Genomic DNA, 12,403 nt, shown 5'->3' with positions numbered 1-12,403 from the left:
TAGGGGTAATCTGCAAGTCATGATCAATCTACCTATGAAGTTTCATGATCCTAGGCGTATGCGTTCTTGAGTTATCATCCGAAAACCATTTTACTATTTCGGGTCACCGTGACCTTGACCTTTGACCTAGTGACCTCAAAATCAATAGGGGTCATCTGCGAGTCATGATCAATCTACCCATGAAGTTTCATGATCCTAGGCGTATGCGTTCTTGAGTTATCATCCGGAAACCATTTTACTATTTCGGGTCCCCATGACCTTGACCTTTGACCTAGTGACCTCAAAATCAATAGGGGTCATCTGCAAGTCATGATCAATCTACCCATGAAGTTTCATGATCCTAGGCGTATGCGTTCTTGAGTTATCATTCAAAAACCATTTTACTATTTCTGGTCACCGTGACCTTGACCTTTGACCTAGTGACCTCAAAATCAATAGGGTCATCAGCGAGTCATGATCAATGTACCTATGAAGTTTCATGATCCTAGGCCCAAGCGTTCTTGAGTTATCGTCTGACAACCACCTGGTGGACGGACAGACCAACCGACCGACAGACCGACATGAGCAAAGCAATATACCCCCTCTTCTTCGAAGGGGGGCATAATAAAATAAATAGCATGTTTTACGAATTTGTTTGGCAAGGTCAGCCAAGAATAAAAAGTAAAGTACTTATTAAAGATTATGACAATGGGGGTTTAAAAATGGTAAATGTATTTTCGTATGTTAAAAAAATTAAAAATTCTATGGTTAAACAGACTTATTACATGTTATAGTAGTACATGCTATGGATTTGCACTTAAAAATATACTTGTATTAGAAAAAATAGTTAACTTCGGAAAAAGTTATATTGAGTTATGTGTAAGACAGATGTTTAATTCTTTTTGGAAAGACGTATTAGAATCTTTTGCAGATTTTATCAACCATTTTCCAATAGGCAATATCATGAAATTTCAAAAACTTCCATTATACTTTAACCATAAGTTTTCTAATTGGACACGGACATTTTTATGTTCCTAGTTGGTATAATAAAGGATCACAATTTGTTCAAGATATCATGAAATACAATGGAACATTTTTAACTAGAATGGAATTTGAACAAAAACTAGGCGCTAGTGTGAACTTTCTACAATATGAAGGAATACTACAAGCAATTAAAAAATACTTAGGATTGCTTAATCTTGATAAAATCTCAACAATGAATAATGATTATTGTTTCCCAATCATCCCGGGATATATTAAGCCTATATTATTGCACAACAAAAATAACTCACTTATATATAACATTAATACACAACAACGAAATTCCAACAGGCCAAGTAAAATGGAACAGCCTTTTCAGTATTGAAAGCTCAGAATGGAAAAGCCTTTATGCATGGGTATTTAAAACCACAAAAGATACATACAACCAATGGTTTCAAGTGAGACTGACTCACAACATACTAGCCACAAATAATTTGTTAAAAAAAATAAAAATAACTGACTCAGACAAATGTACTTTCTGTAAAACAGAAACAGAGACTCTCGTCCATTTATTTTGGAGTTGTAATGTCATACAAATGTTTCTACATCACATCACATCTGCTATTAAAAACATTGAAAACAATTTTAGTTTTGATTGTAAAACATTTATAATGGGATCAGTTGGTAACCTATCTGAAAAGTATAACGTTTTATGTCTCGAAATAAAACGCTTTATTTATAACTGTAGACGTAGAATGGTAACCCCTACAATTCATGGTCACCGAAGTAGCTGCAAAATAGCCTCTGTAGTTATACAAAAAACGCATTTAACCAATAGTTATAAACGTTCGTGGGAATTGGTCGAATCTCTTTGTAATACTAATTTACCTTCATAATTATCAGTATTTTTGTGTTGTATTTTTATAGAATTGGCTTACATTATTGTAACACGACTGATTGTACTTTAATTCAATTTATTACTATTCCAGCGATGTTTGTATTTAACTGTACAATTCATATTGGCAAATAAATAAATAAATGGGAAAAAAAAGAAGAGAATAATTTAGAAAATAATGCCAAAATGTCTTGATGCTGGTGTTAAAAATAATTAATAGTTTAATTATTTCAAAATTTCAACCTTTTTCAAGAGCTGTTAACTTTTCTTATATAGTCTCTCTCTTATAGTCTTCTTTGACAAAAAATCGAGGAAAATGCTAATTATAGAAATTCAACAGGTGACATTTTAGCAGACGACAAATATCCCAGCATGCAAAGGGTTAATGACATTGAATGTTTACCTCCTGGTCTCTCAAGGCACAGCACAGGACCATAGAGAAGATCATGCCCAGAATCTGAAACACAGAGCCAACCAATCAGGAACGGACCCTCACCAACCCAACCAATCAGGAACTGACCCTCACTATGGGATAATGGGGCTTAATGCATGTGCCAACCAATCAGGAACGGACCCTCACTCTGGGATAATGGGGCTTAATGCATGTGCCAACCAATCAGGAACGGACCCTCACTCTGGGATAATGGGGCTTAATGCATGTGCCAACCAATCAGGAACGGACCCTCACTCTGGGATAATGGGGCTTAATGCATGTGTCAACCAATCAGGAACGGACCCTCACTCTGGGATAATGGGGCTTAATGCATGTGCCAACCAATCAGGAACGGACCCTCACTCTGGGATAATGGGGCTTAATGCATGTGCCAACCAATCAGGAACGGACACTCACTCTGGGATAATGGGGCTTAATGCATGTGCGTAAAGTGTCGTCTCAGATAAGCCTGTGCAGTTCAAACAGCCTTATTAGGGACGACACTTTCCCCTTTTATGAAATTTGTCCTTGAAAGGGAGTCTTTAACGAGGATTCAGTCCGGGCCAAAAGTGTCTTCCTTGATTAGCCTGTGTTGAATGCATGGGTTAATCTGGGACGACACTTAACGCACATGCAGAAAGCCCTTTTTTCCCCAGAGCACTATACAATGTCTTACCAATGTAAGACACTATGTCCAAAAAGACATTCCAGAATTTCTAATGTAATCAGAATACATTACAAATGTCTTACAAGATGTTGAAGTAATCAGAAAATGTGTCAGGCAGGTATTTTGAGTCTGATAAAAGATAGAGATACACAAACTGTTAAAGAGTTCCTCAGTGGAGTTGTTCACAGTTGTCACAGACTTTTGTATTTGTGACAAATAAAAAACAAGAGCACCGCCTTGCGGGTGCAGACCGCTCATCTATTTTCTTTTTAAAGGTGAAGGGACTCTCATTTTCAATCACAAAGGAGGGAGGAGTGGAGTGAAGAGGGGTGTATAGTGTGGGGTTGTGGACATTTATTACATTATCTTCCAAAAAAGCGAAAAAAAAAAAAAAAAAAAAAAAAAATGGGGGGGGGGGGTGGGGTGGGGGTATAGTGTGAGGGTGTGGTGGTCATTTGTGAGATGATCTTAAAAAAAAAAAAAAAAAAAAAAAATTAGGGGGGGGGGAGGGGGGAGGGGGGGGGAGGGCACGGGGGATGGTTTGGGTGAAGTCTATTGTGGTATGTCAGGTAAGAGTAGTTTCATCAAAGTATCAATCAAATCTAATCATAAATAAAGAAGTTATGGCAATTTTAGCAAAATTTAATAATTTGACCTTGAGAGTCAAGGTCATTCAAAGGTCAAAGTAAAATTCAAGTTGCCAGGTACAGTAACCTCATGATAGCATGTAAGTATTTGAAGTTTGAAAGCAATAGCCTTGATACTTCGAGTGGATCGAAACACAAAATTTAACCATATATTAAAAGTTACTAAGTCAAAAAAGGGCCATAATTCCGTAACAATGACAACCAGAGTTATGCAACTTGTCCTTTTACTGTACCCTTATGATAGTTTGTGAGTGTTCCAAGTATGAAAGCAATATCTATGATACTTTAGGGGTAAAGTGGACCAAAACATAAATCTTAACCAAATTTTCAATTTTCTAAGTATAAAGGGCCCATAATTCCGTCCAAATGCCAGTCAGAGTTACATAACTTTGCCTGCACCGTCCCCTTATGATAGTTCATAAATCTTGCAAGTATGAAAGCAATAGCTTTGATACTGTAGGAATAAAGTGGACCTAAACACAAAACTTAATCAAATTTTCAATTTTCTAAGTATAAAAAGGGCACATAATTCTGTCAAAATGCCAGTCAGAGTTACATTACTTTGCCTTCACAGTCCCCTTATGATAGTTAGTAAGTGTTGCAAGTATGAAAGCAATAGCTTTGATGCTTAAGGAATAAAATGGACCTAAACACAAAACTTAACCAAAATTGTCAATTTTTTAAGTATAAAAAGGGCACATAATTCTGTCAAAATGCATGCCAGAGTGATCTAACTTTGCCTGCCCAGTCCCCTCATGATAGTAAGTAAGTGTACCAAGTTTGAATGCAATAGCATTGATACTTACTGAGAAAAGTGGAACTGAACGCAAAACTTAACCAAAATTTTCAATTTTTTAAGTATAAAAAGGGCACATAATTCTGTCAAAATGCACGCCAGAGTTATCTAACTTTGCCTGCCCAGTCCCCTCATGATAGTAAGTAAGTGTACCAAGTTTGAATGCAATAGCATTGATACTTTCTGAGAAAAGTGGACCTAAACGCATAACTTAACCGGACGCCGACGCCAACGCCAACGCCAACGCCGACGCCGACGCCGACGCCAAGGTGATGACAATAGCTCATAATTTTTTTTCAAAAAATAGATGAGCTAAAAAAGATTACTAACAAATGTATAGTCATAAGTAACAATCATAAGAAAAAAAAATAAAAAATTGCTCCCTCTGAAATTTGATTCTGAGACCCATGGAAGCAGACTGTGCTATCAATGCACTACGCAGGCGATTATGTGAATCGTAAACACTGTTACACTTTACTGGGGATTTGTGCCCAACATATTTTTCCAATTATGGAAGAAAATCGTTACAAACATATTGTTATTTTACCGATTGCAAATGTGATAATTATCCATTAAAAAACCAATATTTCAAAAATTTCTCCTAGTCATTAGTTATTTCTGCTGTTTGAACATAAAGTATACACTTTTTTTATGTATGACAATATTATGAAAACCATAATTTTACCAAACTGTAAACTACCGTAGTCCTTCTAATGGTATCAGCACACTTTCACCACCAAAATGTAACTACACAAACATGTGTATTAAAAAGTGCTAGTAAAAACTTGATAATTCAGTTATATACATATACATTTCAATACCTTGATATCTTCATTGAAATTGCATTAACAATAATAATAACTTGAATAATCTGTTTTATGGCCATGCCTCTGTTCATTAATACATTATTAGTCTTTAGATTCATATGTAGGGATTTCCATAGATGCAGATTCCTGCATTTGGACACGAGCAAATTAAAATGTATTCGTTTTTTTTCACCAGTTGAAATTTCTTCCTTGTGTCATTTTGACCCAATAAACTCTTTACTAATGAGTCAACATCAGTCATACTTGTCACAAGTACATGGATATAACCAAATTATGCTACTTCTGGATGGCAGCCCTGAGTATGTTACAGGTTACATTATACTAAATAATAGACCAGTTTCCCAATACTACCACTGTTGCTTTTTATAGATATCACATGGCGCGTCGCATTACAGAACAAGGCTGAACATGTAATTTTCTTTGGCAGACAATATGGAGAATATCAATGATTACTGGTATATATACTAGTTGATTGTTATTGTTTACATTTACAGTGCTCCAGCTAGGATTTGAAAAGGGCAGGGGGGCTTTTTTGTCAAAAGGGCACATTCGAAGCGCAGTATTTTGTCAAAAGGGCACTTTGGACGCGCAGTATTTAGTGAAAAGGGCACGTTCGAGTGCGCGGGTATTTCTGGAATGCTTCCTATTGCATGTTAATTTATATGTTATAAATAATTGTATTATTCCCATTATTATTAAACCATTCAAATATAATGTCTACAATGAGGATTAACTCGGCGCCCTTTAATTTAGGCCTAGCTGGAGCACTGCATTTAGGATTTTCATAATCACTAACATTGGTTACAATTATGTCAAACATATGCATACAGGCATGTGCTAGTCAAATAAAAAGTAATTATAAAAATAATCATTTTAACACAAAAATAAAACTTAAAGACATAATATTTAGAACCCAGGGATGTCAATTGTTTAAAATTTGAAATCCAGAAAAATTGAGCTGGGAGTCTGAGGTCGTAATATATAATTGGCTCACTCACCAAGATGACAGCAATCCCAATAGAGACTCCAGCGATGATCACCAGATTATCCTTCACAAAGTCAAACAGCTTTGTGTTACACGGCTGGAATAGAAATACACAGGCTAGATTTGATCAAGTCAAACAGCTTTGTGTTACACGGCTGCAATGGAAATACACAGGCTAGATTTGATCAAGTCAAACAGCTTTGTGTTACACGGCTGGAATAGAAATACACAGGCTAGATTTGATCAAGTCAAACAGCTTCGTGTTACACGGCTGGAATAGAAATACACCGGCTAGATTTCATCAAGTCAAACAGCTTCGTGTTACACGGCTGGAATGAATACACAGGCTAGATTTGATCAGCCAAACAGCTATGTGTTACACGGCTTGAATAGAAATACACAGGCTAGATTTGATCAAGTCAAACAGCTTCGTGTTACACGGCTGGAATGGTAATACACAGGCTAGATTTGATGAAGTCAAACAGTTTTGTGTTACACGCCTGGAATGGAAATACAGAGGCTAGATTTGAACAAGTCAAACAGCTTCGTGTTACACGGCTGGAATGGAAATACAGAGGCAAGATTTAATCAAGTCAAACAGCTTCGTGTTACACGGCTGGAATAGTAATATATAGGCTAGATTTGATGAAGTCAAACAGTTTTGTGTTACACAGCTGGAATGGAAATACACAGGCTAGATTTGATGAAATCAAACAGCTTCGTGTTACACAGCTGGAATAGTAATACACAGGCTAGATTTGATGAAGTCAAACAGTTTTGTGTTACACGGCTGGAATAGTAATACACAGGCCAGATTTGATGAAGTCAAACAGTTTTGTGTTACACCGCTGGAATGGAAATACACAGGCTAGATTTGATTAAATCAAACAGCTTTGTGTTACACGGCTGGAATGGAAATACACAGGCTAAATTTGATGAAATCAAACAGCTTCGTGTTACACAGCTAGAATGGAAATACACAGGCTAGATTTTAACAAGTCAAACAGATTTGGGTAACACCCCTGGAATGGAAATACACAGGCTAGATTTGATGAAGTCAAACAGCTTTGTGTTACACCGCTGGAATTGAAATACACAGGCTAGATTTGACCAAATCAAACAGCTTCATTTTACATTGATGAAAAGAACATTTTTACACAGGCTAGATTTCATATTTGTTTGGATGTTTCAATGTTTGTCATGAAGAAAACGCAGCCTTTGTAAAAACTCTCTCATAATCCATCATATCCATTGACCACAGAGAACTTTTAGCTTGATACAAAAGCAGCCTAATTGTATACAATTAAGTCTAAACCTTGGCCATGATAACACTAATTATATTTTTATAGCAATTATGCAAACGGCTCTAATTATCTTAGAACACAGTTCTACACAGCAACACCAATATTGGAGAGCATTTGCAATTAGAAAGAGAAGTATTAGATGCCTATATAAATTTTGCCTTTTTCTGGCAATAGTGGGCTTAAGCCATGTGCGTAAAGAGTCGTCACAGATTAGGGCACCGCCTAAACCATAGACACTTGCTGCTTTTATGTTTTTTTGTTTTTTTTAAAGAGAGTCTGTCCTGAACAAAAAACCAGTCTAGGTGGAAAGTATCATCCCAGATTAGCCTGTGCATTCCACACAGGCTAATCTGGTACAATACTTTACGCACATGCCTTAAGGCTGCTTTTCCATGAAAAAGGCTCCATTCTGAACCATCTCAGACTAGTCACAGGTAAAAAATAGGGAATTTCTCAAATAAATGTTGAATCCCCTGCATGTTCAAATTATTCTTGTTCTGCACTGTCACTTTATGTCTGAATGAATGTATTTCTAAAATATTTACATGTTGAAGAATTCGTGTAAAAAAACATAAGGTTGAGACCTGAAAATCAAGAGGTTGTATCACACTGTTTTCATATGGCATTTTGTTTATTTACAGTGACCCACTTAGATATCAGAATATTTGTGATAATTATAATGACAATAGCTTTCACTTGAAGGTCACATGAAAACCACTTTTCTTGCAAGGCTTCCAGTCAGCTATCAGTTTTACGGAAAATACGACTATATAAATCAACATGAGCTGTCTCCATAGGAAGACATACGCCCCCGATAAACGCTTTGATAGAAATTATGAGCATTTTTCAAAACCTAAACGCATTTTTCGAAACCTAAACGCGGACTCTAAGTTCAAGGTCAAATTTTGTGTGCATATGGAAAGGCCTTGTCCATATACACATGCATACCAAATATGAATGTTACATCTGAAGCGACATAGAAGTTATGAGCATTTTTCGAAACCTAAACGCAAAGTGTGATGGACCGACAGACGGATGGACGGACAGACATACGGAGAGTGCGATCACTATATGCCCAGCATCGGGGGCATAAATAGATCTAATATGGTTTAATCATATACAGTAACTATGAGAGACAAAAATCTTGTTCATTCTCAAGGTGATATATGACCTCCAAAATGACATAAGGAAAGAATTGCGTGCAAATACAAACCTTAATGAACTTGCTACAGGCCTCGACCTCTGTCACCCTGGTGCCATAGTCAAAAGCACCCATTGTTGCACCGCAGCATTCGAACTGAAATACAGATTATCTACATGTCACACATTTAGCTGTTACAGATAGGGTACAATGTATAGGCCAGACTTTCCTATGAAAATGAAAACTTTACAGGCCAGTCTTAAATTTCAATGCCCTGAATTTTTTGTAATTTATCCAGGAAGGCCAAGAGGCGTGGCAAATTTTATTCAAAATGGGCTTTTTAACACGCTGTTGATTCAAGAAAGGGCAAGTAAAAGCTATCATTGGATAAATGTTCTTACCAAGTTTGATGAAGATGGGACAATTACTGTGGGCTCAAGGGTATAAACATTGTTTAACTACATGAATACGTTTAACTACATGTATGGCCATATAAGAAAAATGCCCTGCCCCTGGCGGCAATGTTTTTCAACCCACCAGAGCCATTTTTTAACTAGTCCAAGATACATGAATACGTTTAACTACATGTATGGCCATATAAAAAAAATGCCCTGCCCCTGGCGGCAATGTTTTTCAACCCACCAGAGCCATTTTTTAACTAGTCCAAGATATCATTAGTCATTCTATCTAATTTTCATTAAGATCGGGCAATAAATGTGGCACAATAAATGTGTCCCCTAGACTTTTAACAAAGTTAAACACAACGTACAACAGACAAATGGCCATTACAATTCCTCAACAAGTGCAAATTGCGCTCAGGCGATCAAATAAAAGCAGAAAGTGTCATCCCTGATTAGCCTGTGCAGACAGAACAGGCTTATCTGTGATGGCAACTTACACACATGCATTAAGCCTAGTGTTCCCAGATTGCTGTTTTAACCCTTTGCATGCTGGGAAATTTGTCGTCTGCTAAAATGTTGTCTGCTGAATTTCTAAAATTAGCATTTTCTTCGATTTTTTTCAAAGAATATTATAGGAATAGCAAACAGTTTGGATCCTGATGAGACGCCACGTTTTGTGGCGTCTCATCTGGATCCAAACTGTTTGCAACGGCCTTAAAAATTTGGTTCCCGCATTGGAAGGGTTAATGGTAGGCTCTGATTCAGACCTTCATAAGAAACAATACATACGTCATTCTGAACCATGTCCATAAATTCACGCTGGGCTGATTTCTCTGAGAAATAGTGCTTCACACCATCCTCTAGTGCCTTGTTCACTACATCTTTCACCTGTTATTAACAAAGTGTTACAGTATTACGTATTTCACCTGTTATGAAAAAGTGTTTCAGTATTTCATCTTTCACTTATAAAGAACAGTGTTACATTTTTATATCTTTTACCCATTATGAACAAAAAGTTACAGTATTATCTTTTTCACCTGTTATGAACACAGTGTTACATTATTAATAATTTTGTTCATAATGGGTGAAAGATATAATAATTTATTATATCTTTCACCCATTATGAACAAAAAGTTACAGTATTATCTTATCTTTTTCACCTTTTACATGTATGAACAAAGTGTTACATTTAATTATTACATCTTTCACCTAATGTGCACAGTTACAATATTAAGGGGAACTTTACAGTGCTTATTTCTACATATAACACAGGCTTTTAAACAGCATTTTTCCCTCTGATAAGTTCTGTAAAATTATGCAGCTTTCTCTTAAAACTGACTAGCATATAAACCCGGGGATTTTTTATTTATTCCTCTACTATGACAACAAGAGGGCCATGGTGGCACTGGTACACACACATTGTTGAAGACTTTACCTTTTTTGACCCTAACTGATCAAGATTAAAACAGGGGCTTCATATTGTCATTCTGTCCAAGCGTCATCAAGACTGATGAACATATATGGTGCCTATAGCTGTTCCAAGTTTTCCTTAAATGTTACCTGGTTATCTTGTTAGGACACATGTGACCCAGATTTGTAATCTGCCAAATTGTCTACAATCTGGGCAGATTTCACCGCAACTAAGTCATAAATATGGTCTCAAGAGTGGTAACAAGGTTTTCCTAAGATTTGACCTGATGACCTCTATGTTTGAGTCATAACTGTGGCCTTTAGAGTGGTAACAAGGTTTTTTTATATCATGACCTTTATAGCTCACAATGGGTTCAACTTTGACCCCAGGGCATGTTTGGAATAATTAAAAGGACCAACGACCACTTTAGGATGTAACGCACAAAATATTTTAACCCTGATCCCTGCGTTATTTATTATACAAGTTAAGAGGCCCCTAGGGCGAGGCCAGTTTTGACGCCAGGGGCATGATAAGAACAAACTTTTTGAAGGTCCTCTTTACACATCAAGTATATTACACCTGACCATTGTAGTTCCATAGATAATTTAAAGTAATTAACTACTTAAAACTCTATAAAAGCATGTAACCAATGGCCTGTTTTGAACACAGGGGAATTTTTCTAACAATCATTGTCCAGGACCCCTATCTGATGTTTCTTATTAAACATCAAAGATAATGACTTGGCAAATTGAAGTGCTTAGTTAGAGTCCAATATAACTCAATTACTTTGCTTAAATGCAGTATTTGTTGAATTTAAATGAAATACTAAATTGAACAAATACTTGACCTGTAAAAGGCAATTTCTAAGTAACAAACCTGTTCTTTTGCTACAACTGCCCATATTCCAGCTCCAAGAAGTACCACAAATATGATGAACAGCAATGCGAAAAACTGAAATATATGCAGAGAATACATTAAGTAGTGTATACAAGAGTAATGATATTTCCAGAGGTAAAACCCATATATTTTTATATTATGATATATTATTAAGCACCACTTCGAGGGAGAACAATGCCATACCCCCTTACAAGGTTTAGTTAAACTCCTCATAGGTATACAGGTCAAGCAAAGCTTATTACTTTTTGTAAAAAACCTGACCATGAAAGGGAGGGAATAAGCTGAAACAAGAACAATTCACATCCCTGTATTATATATACTCTATACATGACTGTATACTAGAAATAGTACACACACAACTAATTTAAAACAAGAGCAACAGGTGCCACGCTCAGCTGCGAAAGCTTGTCAGAATTATTTTTTTTAGAGGTCACAGTGACCTTGACCTTTGACCTAGTGACCCAACAAGAGCACCGCATAACTGGTGCCACGCTCGGCTGTGAAAGTTTGTCAGAATTTTTTTTTTTTTAGAGCTCACAGTGACCTTGACCTTTGACCTAGTGACCCAACAAGAGATGTGTTTGTTAGAAACACAATGCCCCCTACTGTGCCCCATTGAAATAACATTTCTATTTATCATTTGGCAGGTATAGAAATCATCTCCCTTTAAAGGTTATTACATCCCTTGAATTTTATCCAATCCAACCGGGGGGGGGGGGGGGGGGGGGAGGGTCTCACAGTCAATTGTGACCATGTCAGACATCACTGACAACCAAGGCATGTGGTTTAAAAGAGATCATAGCGCAGAGTTGATCATGTATCTATGGACATTAGTCCACAGGTATGTAATGAACATCAAAGAAATTATAATTACCGGTATATCATTTTTTTTTTTTGACAAATCAATTGTTTGGGTTATAAATAATAAAATAATAAATCTGTACAGTAACTGTGAAAAGAACTTCAATACTTGGTAAGAAAATATATAATATAAGATTTATAATTATATAAATTACTTCCCTTGAAAATAATTGTCTGT

At 36.4% G+C, this 12,403-nt stretch overlaps 1 protein-coding gene across 1 annotated transcript in view; it reads right to left on the bottom strand.

Moving 5' to 3' along the window:
• The window catches only part of LOC127879043 (CD9 antigen-like), a 53,352-nt gene that overhangs the window by 10,344 nt on the left and 30,605 nt on the right, over positions 1-12,403 (bottom strand). The window contains exons 4-8 of the mRNA XM_052425635.1: positions 11,344-11,418; positions 9,846-9,944; positions 8,728-8,811; positions 6,224-6,307; positions 2,259-2,312 (exon numbers count right to left, since the gene is read on the bottom strand). Coding sequence (XP_052281595.1) covers positions 2,259-2,312; positions 6,224-6,307; positions 8,728-8,811; positions 9,846-9,944; positions 11,344-11,418 — 396 coding nt within the window. The remainder of the gene's footprint in view (positions 1-2,258; positions 2,313-6,223; positions 6,308-8,727; positions 8,812-9,845; positions 9,945-11,343; positions 11,419-12,403) is intronic.

This window comes from Dreissena polymorpha, chromosome 4 (assembly GCF_020536995.1).
Source record: "Dreissena polymorpha isolate Duluth1 chromosome 4, UMN_Dpol_1.0, whole genome shotgun sequence".
NCBI lineage: Eukaryota > Metazoa > Mollusca > Bivalvia > Myida > Dreissenidae > Dreissena > Dreissena polymorpha.
The sequence above is the reverse complement of the archived record's forward strand: the minus strand, read 5'-3'. Positions and strand labels throughout refer to the sequence as shown.